At 41.8% G+C, this 12,923-nt stretch overlaps 2 protein-coding genes across 4 annotated transcripts in view; one reads left to right on the top strand and one right to left on the bottom strand.

Moving 5' to 3' along the window:
- Positions 1 to 1,903: 1,903 nt before the first annotated feature.
- LOC139563066 (pro-adrenomedullin-like) lies at positions 1,904 to 4,508 on the bottom strand. The gene is made up of 4 exons (XM_071381336.1): positions 4,383 to 4,508; positions 3,701 to 3,816; positions 3,440 to 3,565; positions 1,904 to 3,215 (listed from the first exon to the last, which is right to left on the bottom strand). Exons 2-4 carry the CDS (start codon positions 3,802 to 3,804, stop codon positions 2,912 to 2,914), a joined length of 534 nt encoding a protein of 177 aa, XP_071237437.1. The 5' UTR covers positions 3,805 to 3,816; positions 4,383 to 4,508; the 3' UTR covers positions 1,904 to 2,911.
- A 3,546-nt stretch (positions 4,509 to 8,054) lies between these two features.
- LOC139563327 (myotubularin-related protein 13-like) overlaps positions 8,055 to 12,923 on the top strand; it is a 196,483-nt gene continuing 191,614 nt past the window's right edge. For all 3 annotated transcript variants that reach the window (XM_071381953.1, XM_071381952.1, XM_071381951.1), the window contains exon 1: positions 8,055 to 8,206. In XM_071381953.1, coding sequence (XP_071238054.1) covers positions 8,152 to 8,206 — 55 coding nt within the window. In that variant the 5' untranslated portion in view covers positions 8,055 to 8,151. The remainder of the gene's footprint in view (positions 8,207 to 12,923) is intronic.

Below are 12,923 nucleotides of genomic sequence, written 5' to 3'. Positions count from 1 at the left end.
TAAACAGGTGACATATGTATTTTCCGTTAATACCATTTAAAAATTGTGCTTTTGTTTAGGTGGCCAAAGTAATCACTTTGTCAAGCTGGTGCCATTTTAAGTCACTAGATGGCATTAGAGCCAAAACAATGTAATTAAACATGTCTCTGGCAAGCTGTCTTGTAGCGCATGCCTTCGTATACAATCAGATAATAATCATCTGCATTGCAATTCCATTGGCTCCTATCCCTGACTTTTACAATGACCCAAGACAATCCATAACCTCTCTCTGGTCCAGTGGAGTTACTAATGACCATGTTTTGACTAAGACAGGAAGGAAGTGCAACGGCCTCTTCTTGAACCATACATTCATCCAAATTGTATCTGGCATACCAATCAAATAGAGTTCTGGTATACACTTCACTTGCCTGTGCAGCAACATGTTCAATAGATTTGGTAAGCAAGCAAACCAAAATAGGTAGTGTATACCACATACAGTTGTTGGAAAACCTTATGTCACGCCCTGACCATAGAGAGCCATTGTTTCTCTATGGTATAGTAGGTCAGGGCGTGACTGGGGTGTTCTAGTTTATTATTTCTATGTGGGGTTCTAGGTTTATTTTCTATGTTGGTGATTTGTATGATTCCCAATTTGAGGCAGCTGGTAAACGTTGTCTCTAATTGGGGATCATATTTTAGTAGTGTTTGTTCCCACCTGTGTTTTGTGGGATATTGAATTTCGTATTTTGAGTTAGTGTATGTAGCACCTATGTAGTCACGGTTCGTTGTTTCTTGTTTTGTTGTTTTTGCTAAGTTTCACTATTAATAAATTATGTGGAACTCAACATTCGCTGCGCCTTGGTCCGTCTCTACAAACAGCCGTGACACCTTAAATGTTATTCAAAGTTTAGTTTTGAATTTGCCTGTGGAAGAGTATAGTTTAATGAGAACAAATTGAATTTTGTTAACTGGCATTAATAATTGCTTGATAATTAATGGGCACATTTAATAAACAGACAATCTTTTACAGGCTTTGATATTTCAAACATCCATGGAGTGAATGTAACCTTCCTGTGGTTGATTAATAGCGATGACAAACTTTTGTGGTTAGGAGTGTTCTAGCATGGAAATTCGTGTCAAAGCCACATTAATAATCCATACCAGATGCAGGCAGAGGAACCTGGAGCCTAGGTTAAATGATCAAACCCTTAGCTTTATGTTCCCTACCTATTGATCATAATAGACTGTGAACCAAGGAGCTTGGATTTGCTGTAGCCTAGGCGACTCCATGCAAACAACTCATGACAATGAACATGACAACGCGTAAACCTCTTGGCATGGTAGTGATGTTGGTATCTTGTATGAATGAATACCGCTGTGGAATTTCCAGTTTCTGAGAAGTACATGTACAACAATTAGCTACGCTAAGGTTCACATTCCCTGAGGATGGAGGGAGAAGTCAGATGTGGTCTGTCTGTCTGTCTGTCTGTCTTTCTGCACAGCTCATGAGCGCGCTTCGCCAGGGCTGTTTTTACGATGCTCTCTGCGTGCCTCTCAGGAATGTTACACAGACCCCCCCTCCGTCCCCATCATAGCGCTGCATCCTGATGTCCAGACCATCTACCATTGTGTGCAGATGGAGCTGGGTCTCTCAGCCTCCCATAATGGCTCAAGGGCCACGCTGCGGTGTGGAGCGAGCCAGAAAATATGCACTGTACTATGCAGGAATGCGCCTGGCACTCCCGTCTGCCCTCTAGGGGGTCACAGGGAGAGTGGAAGGGGGGTTGATTTAATGAGACCCTGAAATCACTTAACCCAGACCAGGTGCTGCGTGTTTCACTGGAGCTGGGCAGACAATAGAATGCCACTTTCAATTTACAACAGTAATTTCCTGTGGAAAATAAAAAGTCTGGACAGAGTCAACTTTTATATGCAAAATGTTTATTGTATGACAATGTTAATTGCTTCAACACAAATAAAATAGACAACGTTTACAAATATATTATACCATTGCTATAAAAACATTTATCCTATTACCACATTTTGAAACATATAACATCCATGATGCAAACAATAGTGGAAACAACAAATAGTTACAATGCCCTTATATTTTCTTCCTGTACAAAAATAGTTCTATCTCCATAAGTAGTTGAATCTAACCTATATAATATTTAAATAATGATATCTGAAATATCTTATATACAAATTGCCAAATAAAAATATACATACATAGATTGCACATGTGTTTATACAAAACATATTCAAGTATAGTTCAATCCATTGTGAACTGGCACAGATATTTCATACAATCTCTAAGGCATTTCCCTCGTACAGTGACCAAAAACTTCAGCTTCATAGCTCTGTATTATAAATCCATCTCCTTATGTTTAATCTCCCTGTTTGGCATCGACCAGATGTCTTTAGATGTCTTTTAGGTCCACAGTCCACATGGATGTCTGACTGAGAAGGCTGGGACTGAAAAGTGCAGATGAGTATAGAGGGTTTGGTGAATTTGGCTCCTGTAATCCACAGGGTAAAACTCAAAGTTCAGGATCTGCATAACAGGTTTATAGAGTCCCAGTATTTACGCAGTGGACTCTTCTCTGAGTCTGTACCGCTGTATTAACCTTGCTCCTCTCCCACAGCTGGGCAGAGATAGCACCATCCTCAGCATCTCTCCCTCTCTCTCGTCACGGTGCCATCCAGTGCCTGTAGACCAGCTGTTGTTTTGGCGCTCTGCATCGCCAATGCCTCTGCTGAGTCCAGCTTCCAGAGCCGGCTGCAGCTATCGCTCAGTACTCGCGTCTGGGAAAAATGCACTGGAGAACTTTTGGAAAAAGTTTGAGGCATTTGGAGAATTTTAGAACAGGGCAGAGACACTAAGCCTCGGCTGCTGCTCTCCTCCCCTGTTCCTCCCCCGTACAAGTCCAGCTCATGTCCGTCTGAGCAGCTCCTCCAGCTTGTGAACATGTGAGTCTGCGTTGTCCCAAACGGGCCTCAGCCTGCCCCCCTCCAGCCTCAGTGTGGCCCTGCGCTCAGGGAGGGAACGACGCCTCCGGCCGTAGCCTTGTGGGCTGATCTTGTCGATGGGTGCACTACCAATCTTTAGCTTGTTGTTGAGCTGGTGGATGCGGTGGGCCAGGTCGTGCACCGTACAGGTGCCCAGAGAGCAGCCCGGTCTCCAGGCCTGGTTCACTGAATTTTTGGACCTCTTGGTTCGGACACTGATGTCAGTGCTGGAAGAGAGAGGAGGGAGAGGACCATTAATTAATGCCTTGCATTCCTGAGCAGACACAACTTGGCTCAGAGATCCCCTCCACAGCTTGCTTACTTTAATGAGCCTTGTTTGACAATGGTGATTAATCTCTTAATTCCATTTGAAATCTTGATTTCTCAAGGATAACGAAATAGCACCATGCACATTGAGTTATGTAAAGGTTTGTATGGTATAGGCTTTTACCTGGAATGAGGAATCAGGGTGTCCCTGACGTCTTCTGGGCTGACAAACTGTACAGACTCCGCTATCCTCTCTGCAGAAAAACTGTTTAGATCTCGTCTCGATCTGCTCTGCATCCATATGCTCAACCTGGGAAAGAAGAAATCCAACTCATTAAAAACTGTTCAAAGAAGTCCACAAAGTACACAACAGTATGTGCTGATATCATGGTCACTATGCATTGTAGAAGACTTATCTTGACAAATAGCTAATCAATTAGCTCACCTCTTTTTGAGCTCTGGGCTAATTTCAAATTGGAATCCAGCCACGCTCTGGGCAATGGTGGCCAGCAGACAGCCGTAGATGAAAGACTGCAGGATTAGTTTCATTTTGACTGGCACCTGTGGGGAAAGTGGAAAAAAACTTGTTAGTTATTTACTTATTAACGATAACTTACTTAGTTACCGCCTATCATTCCATGGGAGCCCCCCCCCCCCCTCCCAACCTCTTGCTGTTGCTTACACAAGAGTCCAAAAGCCAAGTTATTTGCACTTATCATTCATTTATTTAAAATGTCACACTAAGGTCACATTTTGTTCTCTTAAGTAAACTTACAGCAAAGTTGCAGGCCCTGGCCAGTGAAAAGCAGGACACAGTCCATAAAAGACTGAGTTTCCTCAACTAGAGTAAGCTTTAAGGTCCCCTGAGCAAAGTCAATCCCATTCAGTCAATTAAATCCATAGCCCAAAAAGAACCGGTAAACTTAAGGTTAGATAGAGAGAGATAAGCCTTATTTGGTATTTCTGCCCGACGTCCACAACCCCCCACAGTCATGCACAAGAAGACCGGCACTCCTTATATAATAAGATTGATAACCTGTCCTTGTCTAACGCACTTGAGCTCCTGATAAAGCCATCTGTAGCAAACAGAGCAACAGTCAATATTTGCTTCAATTGAAAGTACATACCTGAAATGCTTCAAAAATTCACTTGAGTGATAAAGTAGTTATGGTAGAGTCAATGTGGAGAGAGTATTCCAAAGGCTTCTTGAAGTTGCTGTTGGTGCTGAAAGGCAGCTGTGACACTGTGCTAATAGTCTCTACACACCAGACGATGAGCCTTTATAGTGGAGGTGGGAGGGGCTCACTGACTGACACACACAGACTTTCATCCCAGTCCCCCCACTCCACCTCACACAGCCCAGCACTGCTGGAAGCCTGCTTTATCAGTGGGATAATGCAACAACATAGAAAACCCAGGAGAATAATAAAGTTTAAATAAACCAGAAGTAATTCAATAAATATTTGGGTCATATGAGAGTGATTTACTGTAATACTTGTTAAGGAATGTTGTTGTTGTTACCTCTGTTTTTCATTGACAGAATCTTTATTTGTGATGTTGAATTCACATTTCTACCTTCCTTCTTTTTATCAAATGTATTTATAAAGATTATATATATATATATATATATTTGTTTTTGTTATGTCTTCACAAACACATTAAGAAATAATGATTCACACTCCGAACAGAGAAAATGGTGAGTGCTCATTCCTTTGTTATTTGGGGAGGAGGCAGAGAACATTCTAAACAAAATGATTTTGTCCTCTGACATAATTAAACATTTTGGACATAACTGAACTTTGAGGTCAAGGGGTTATTAACTTTTGTCCACCTGCATTCCGGCACATTTTTGTCATATATAATTTCATCAATGTTGACACAATGCCCTCTCAAGGCAATATCTGATTACAAGTTTAGTCAGCTTGAGGAAAAGTTGGTTGGTGGGTTTGACATGAGATAACACAAGAACATTAAGTAGTAAGTGTGTCAAATTATAACCACTACATTCTCCATGTCTGCGTTTGTTTAAACATTAGGGCAAATATTTGACTGCAAAATGTGTGATTTATTTTCATATTTTTTGAACAAATGTTTAGAGGAATTTAGTAATTATCTCAAATAAATCAAGAGGGTTCTTTTTCCTAAGATTATATCCGTTGGCTTTACATAATCTCCAACTAACATGGTATTTTAAAAACAATTAGGATGACTTCTTCATGCTCAGCACATCACGACTGAGATCTAGAAATTAATGGGATAATAGGTTGAGTCACAAGAGCCAGCAAGTCTGTCTGCCTCCGTGACTCAGATCCCTGTGTTACTGATATCTGTTCCTCACAATCACTGATTATATGACTTCATCTCAAACCAAAGTACAATGATTTTGCACTGAACCCCTTTAGCTCTTTGACCATAATAAAAGTACATTTACTTTTCAAATGTGCTTAGCTAAATTAAACTATTCCAGAATGAATGGTGAGACATATTTCAAAGTATGGGCAGTGAAATAAAGCAAGATATGCAGCGGGGTCAAAACAATGTCAGCGAGGGTCTTAAGGCAGATGTTGATTACAGGCCCCTGGGGACAGATATCTGCACAAGATGCCATCAGGATTAGCACAGGGTGCAACAATTTTAGTTTTTCATTCCAATCGACCACACAGCTGACCCAAAGCTGGTGTCTGGTGAGGGTATGTCTGGGACTGGGAACAGGGAACAGGGAACAGTGCATTGAAATTCGCTTGTGTAGTCCCCAAGACTTGGTCTTAAATCTCAAGAACACTCTGAGAAACATGTAAGCCATGATGTGGTCAAATAATCAAAATTTGTGGCTTTCAATGTGTAATGTCTTTAATAGCAAATACATACGTATTTTGGGAACAACATGTGAAATGCTTTCTCAGTGCTCAGATTGTATCTCAAACAACTGATAAAGAACCTTGTATGTGCTGAATAGAACATAGCTGTATCTATATCACGTGCAGTAATTCAGTCAGAAAGTCACCTAAATCTCCCTTCAGCCTTGAATTGAAATCCTATTACGCAGCATTCTATTCATAATTCTTACGGCTTCCTTGCTTACCTGGTGTCCCTTGTGTTACTGTAAATACATAAATGTGAAACACGTGTTGTAAACCAGCAAACATTTTGTAACCATTTTGCAATGATAATTACCTCCGCCACACAAGTAATCCTCAAGTACTCAAGTCATTTAAATCTCCTAATATGGAGAGAAGATGATTGCGCAACCATGATAGTATCATTGTTCAGTGGCTCCTTATATGGAGCAATCATTTGTTAGCTTCTTGTAAGACAGGTGTCAAGAACATGACTGATATTTGTTCAGTCACAGCTGTGGTATGCTAATGTAACAGGTAAGGTGGGAAGGAATGTATGCTAGGAAGCTATGTCTTCTAAGGTATATACAGGAATAGATGAACACATACCTAGATATTGATATGTTATGGAAATGTTCCTCAAAGTTGTCATGGTGATTTGATAGACCTGGAAGCTTCGTGGGGTTTTCACCTGTATAGTCATTCATTCTTTCATTCTGCTCCCTTGAACCCCATTGATGTGGAACAATTTTCCCCCAAAAAATATTCAACAACTCAAATACCAAATTCTGTAGAGTAGATGACAAAAGTCATGATTTATTATTTCATTTGCAGGCGGAGCGGCAGACATATTGGATTATTGTAAAATACTTTCTATTCAGAAATATTATGCTATTGTGCAAAATAGAACTATGCTACATGTCTGGTGTTGAAGTGAAGACCCTATCATGACAGATATGATAACACCTTACAGAAGAGAAGCAGCTGATAGCATAAGCATAATAGTTGGCGGAGCGGGATAATCAACAAAATTAACTTAACAATAGGCTACTTGTTAATTAAGAGATTCTCTCTCAAATTGCCCTAGTATGCTAGGGACCATGACGTTGTGGAATATGTTCAGTCCAAGTCATTGCGATGTTGGCAAAAACAGCGTAAGAGAAGAATTCCCGCGCACCGGTTTTCCACCCCGCAGCGTCTCCCTCCCCTATTTATTGGCAGGAAAGGTCACTCACTGTCTACAGCATTCCAGAAGTGAGTGGAGTTGTACGCTCTTTTTTCACATTTTGCCTGACCTTGCCCCCAAGTCGTGTGTGAGTGACCCTAACGCTCCCCGGTGTGTGTGTTTGTGTGTGTGTGTGTGTGCGGCATAGACATTAAAAGGTGTGCGCGTGTATCTGAGAGAAAGAGAGAGTGAGGGGAGGGAGGGAGGAAGGGAGGGGATGTTTAAGTTTGACGGAGCATTGTGATTATGGAAAATAGTAATCACGCTATTGACATTGATTTTTCCACCAGCACTCTCTGCTTAGTGCTTCTAGCGTACTAAATATCCTATACAATTAATTCAATATATTTTTAAGAAACACTGGATGCCACAATCTGCAATACTTCTAATTTATATTATTGTATTATAACCCACATTCTTGCAAAGAAAATTAGACTACTATTTTTTTGCATCTAGCCTAGTTACTCCTCTATTTTGTCTCGTCTACTCTCGAATGGGCTTAAAAATATGTGGGTAATTTATTTATATTTATTTTAGTTTGTAGTTCCCCCCCCCTTTTTTCTCAATAATTGGTAGGTCACTTTTTTTATGTGCATGCTAAAGGGATTCTAGTGGTCGTCAGATGGCTTTCCGTGGTGGCCAACAAGCGGTGTGGCAGGGTGTGACCCGGTTTGCAGCCACACAGTTTCTATTTGTAAACCAAGCGCCCACGCCCATGCATGTCGCTACTCCTAGACGCAGGCGCAATATCACTCCTTCTGTCAAACATGGCTGTGCTTTTGAAGAAAGAAAAATGCTGAATTGTGTTGGTAGATTTCGGAAAAAGCAGCAAACATGGCGAGATTGGCTGATTATTTGATCGTCGTGGGATTAGATCAGGACAAAACGGGTGAGTTTTTGAATGTAACGCTTGGAACTCGAATGCTAAATTGAGCTTCAAATGCTTGGGTTTATCCGTCAGTGTTTATAATGCTAGCTGGTTAGCATAGACTAACTAGGTAGCTAGCCATTGATATCTGAGATTTGAAACAGTCTGCAGCATCTTATTGCTGAACTACCGGTAGATGTAGATTTTCTGATGCACATACGATGGTTTTTAAATATATGCAACGGGGGGTGACTGTGTGTTGTAGATATTTAAACCACAAATTGGAGTTTCATTGAGTCGAACTGTCGCATCCTGTCTAGCTGATGTGACAAATCCAGCCTTTGGAATTGTAGTTCGTGACGTGCGTGGCTTGCACCGGGAGCAGCTTTGGTGTCATGATTTTGGAGAATGCATTCTGCTGTAAGATTTGCATTAGTCGCGAGCTGCTGTGATTTATTTAGTCTCATATAATTTGCAACCTGTAGGATTTCTCCTTTTGTTTGACACCGGCAGAATGCGAATAGAAATCCTAACTTCCCGTCTTATCCCCAAATTGTTTTATCCAACGTTCCTACAAGATGGGCTGGGGATTCGGGGAGGTCAATTACTTGGTATTGCTGTATTTTTTGAGGGGGAGGGCTCAAAAGTGGGGCCCCGAACTGAGGTTCTCAAACCAGACCCACGCTCTGGTCTGCTATAATTCCAACCCAAGATGTTCTACAGTTCTCCTACATGGCTAGTTTTGAAATATTTAATCCACTATTATACAGGTATAACCATTGTTATACTGTACTTTTGTAATAAAATGACTTGGCCTACAGTTGGAACATTCCTTTTGATTGGGCTTGGTTGAAAGAGAGGAACCTACTGAAGAAGAGCAAACAAGAAAGAGGATGTTTATACTGATCCCAAAGTATGGCCTGCATTTGAAGAATGATGAAGGAACGTAGACAACCCGTAAGGAAGTAAAGACACATCCCAAGTGCAGTGACATCTTTCCAGGCCCATGTGTGAGAGGGAGACAACCACCCAGTCCAGCTGAATCCCCTCACTTACAGCCACATGAATAGGTAAATAGTGTCCCCAATGTCACTCAACTGACAAACAACTTCTGTGCCGTAGGAACAAAATGTTCCTGGCATCGCCGGAGCCTAGATGGATTCAGACCGCCATCCTCACAAAAACCCCTGTTCTGACTGAGATGGATAGTGATGAATGGACTGCGAGAGTGATGGATCTCCCTGATAAGAGGATGTTTCTGTTGCAGTCGTGGGTGATTGAATACGCCTCTAGTAGGGACAGGGGGGAAAAGTATCTCTACCCATCCATAGTGAGGTTTATTTTCCCATCCTCTTCTCATGTGTTACTGAGGTGTGGGATTATGTACATCCAGGGCTGTTTGGAACTGGGGGGGGATCAGCAGTTCCCTCTGTGTGAACTGGAGTTGCATTCTCTACTCTACTACAAAACCGGAAATTATTTTTAGTGTTGATACACTCTCGTAAAAAGAAAACAAACAACAAGAACATGTCTCCCTGAGGATGCATTTCACTTAATTGCTTTGCTGTTCTTTTGTAAAGCAGGATCATAGACAGTGGGCTGAGTAGACAGACAGCAGCTGCTTTTTCTCCACCTTGCTCGTCCAACCAGGGATCCACACAGAAGTCATGATCACTTCCCTGCTTCATTGTGGCTCCTGTTCCAAAATCAGTGACTCCTAAAAAATCATGTTGATACTAGTTGTCATTTGTTGAGAGAGCAGCCCAGCCAGTCCATGGCATAAGCTAGTTTAGGCTATTTCTACTCCAGTGACATTTTACTAATGGGAGCCTCCCTCCTTGTAGGAAGATTGGGAAAAGACTCATTGGTCAGAGAAGACATAAAACCACCAGGACAATCCACATATTATCCATGCTTAATTTAATGGATTTTCAACCTAGAAAAGCACACACTCTTCAGAGCCGTAGCTTACATTCATTGGAGACCTAAATAAAAGCACTTACCTAGCTAACATCAACCCACTACATTCAGGTTGTCTTACCACTAAGATTGACTTCAGCATGGGTGAGAGGTAGGCCCCACTTGGAAAGGAACCTTTGATGAAGGGAGCTTTTGGTGGAAATCATTTGTGTTCTGCATCACTGTGGTCACTTGGATAACAATGAATAGAAGTAGGGAGTGATATTTTATGAAAGAACTCCACTAGGGTTGGACGATATTAACATAGCATCTTCTATTGACAGTGATTGACAGCAAAATGTTGAGGGTGACGACATCGTGATGTGACAGACGACGGTTAAGCCTATTTGAATTTGACTGACGCCCCACAGTATAGAACAGTCTGGTAGAGCACAGCAGGGCAGCACACAAGTGATATTCTGAGTAATTTGCCTATTCCTATTTGCTATTACCTATTTCAATATTTTATACATAACGCAAGAGAGGAATGTAGGCCAGAAAGAGCTGAGAATTCCTGTCAGAATATGTCCCCCCCCACCCACTGGTCGGTGGGTGGGGGGGGACATGTTCTGACAGGAATTCTCAGCCTATAGGTAGGCTACATGCTGATCGGAGCTTACATTAGATATCATTATTTGAGTTTTTTTTGTACTTTTTACCCCTTTTTCTCATCACTTTTTTGTGATATCCAATTGGTAGTTAGTCTTGTCCCATCGCTGCAAGTCCCTTACGGACTCGGGAGAGGCGAATGTCGAGAGCTATACGACCCTGCCAAGCCGCACTGCTTCTTGACACACTGCTTCTTGACACACTGCTTCTTGACACACTGCTTCTTGACACACTGCTTCTTGACACACTGCTTCTTGACACACTGCTTCTTGACACACTGCTTCTTGACACACTGCTTCTTGACACACTGCTTGCCTAACCCGGAAGCCAGCCGCACTGATGTGTTGGAGGAAACACTGTACAACTGGCGACTGTGTCAGCGTGCATGCGCCCGGCCCGCCACAGGAGTCGCTAGAGCGTGATAGGACAAAGACATCCCGAGAAGCTCACTCCGAGTCTGTCAACTCCCAAACGGTCTAAAACATGAGATTATGAGACTGGGGTGAGGTGAAATCTAAAGTTGTGCTATATATTCATTGGTTATGACCAATGTTCCCTCTAAACTGCGGACAGGCTACTGCGGCGCAGCTCACTGGGACTGCCAGCGCAGAGTGCAGAATAAATATCAGCCCAAGGAGAGAAGCACAAGCTTGAACTTCACTCAACATTCTAGACTTTTCCCTGTTAGTTAACACTGTCAATGTTTCCCTTTATTGTGGCAATTGTGATCGAATCAATGCAACATACCAAAACAAACTATGCAAGAAATGTTGTTGAAGGCATCGGAGTAGATTCTATTGTGCACGACTCAGCCCAAACTCTACACAGACCAGTGCGGCATAACCAATCAGAGCTGCAGTAGGCCTATATGCAAATAAACCATTGCTATATATGGATCTGTGCCATTAGCTTTGAACTGGACTGTTTACATCTGTGGTCGTGAGTAATTGAGCTTGTTTTGAGATCAAAGCAAGAGCTGCATCTAGCCCCGTGTGCACATTTTGTTCATAACCTTTGCTAGTTAGTGAGTTATTAGCACAGTTATAGATACTATGTAGTCGGCAATAGGTGAGTAATTGCTTCTTACAAGAGCACAAACGTGTACATTTCTAGACATATTTGAAAAGCAAGTCAGGTAAAGAGCTTTTTTTTTGTCTTAAAGGGCCATTGTTGTATTTTGAGAAAGGCTTGAATTAGCTAAGTAGCCCATAGACAGAGGATAGCATAATTTTTCTGATTCTCTGTAATAATGAATCTGCAAAAATAACTAATTAATTAGTTGGTGACGGTGGTTTTCAGATCAAAAAGCAAACATTTCTCCCTGAAATGATAGGGTGGTGGTAGATGCCCAGTATCCCTTATGGCTCAGCTCAGGTGCCTACAGACACCATAGACATAATACAGTGCATTCAGAAAGGATTCGGACCCGTTCACTTTTTTGACATTTTGTTATGTTACAGCCTTATTCTAAAATTGATTAAATTGCGCCCCCCCCATCAATCTACACACAATACCCAATAATGACAAAGCATAAACAGGTTTATATATATATATATATATATAAACACACACACAGTCGTGGCCAAAAGTTTTGAGAATGACATGATATTAATTTCCACAAAGTTTGCTGCGTCAGTGTCTTTAGATATTTTTTGTCAGATGTTACTATGGAATACTGAAGTATAATTACAAGCATTTCATAAGTGTCAAAAGCTGTTATTGACAATTACATGAAGTTGATGCAAAGAGTCAATATTTGCAGTTTTGACCCTTCTTTTTCAAGACCTCTGCAATGCGCCCTGGCATGCTGTCAATTAACTTCTGGGCCACATCCTGACTGATGGCAGCCCATTCTTGCATAATCAATGCTTGGAGTTTGTCAGAATTTGTGGGGTTTTGTTTGTCCACCTGCCTCTTGTGCATTGACCACAAGTTCTCAATGGGATTAAGGCCTGGGGAGTTTCCTGGCCGTGGACCCACTTTTGCCTTATGGCAAGGTGCTCCATCATGCTGGAAAAGGCATTGTTCGTCACCAAACTGTTCCTGGGTGGGAGAAGTTGGGAGAAGTTGCTCTCTGAGGATGTGTTGGTACCATTCTTTATTCATGGCTGTGTTCTTAGGCAGAATTGTGAGTGAGCCAGCTCCCTTGGCTGAGAAGCAACCCCACACA

This window comes from Salvelinus alpinus, chromosome 33 (genome assembly GCF_045679555.1).
Source record: "Salvelinus alpinus chromosome 33, SLU_Salpinus.1, whole genome shotgun sequence".
Lineage (NCBI taxonomy): Eukaryota > Metazoa > Chordata > Actinopteri > Salmoniformes > Salmonidae > Salvelinus > Salvelinus alpinus.
This window is presented reverse-complemented; position numbering and strand designations above follow the sequence as displayed.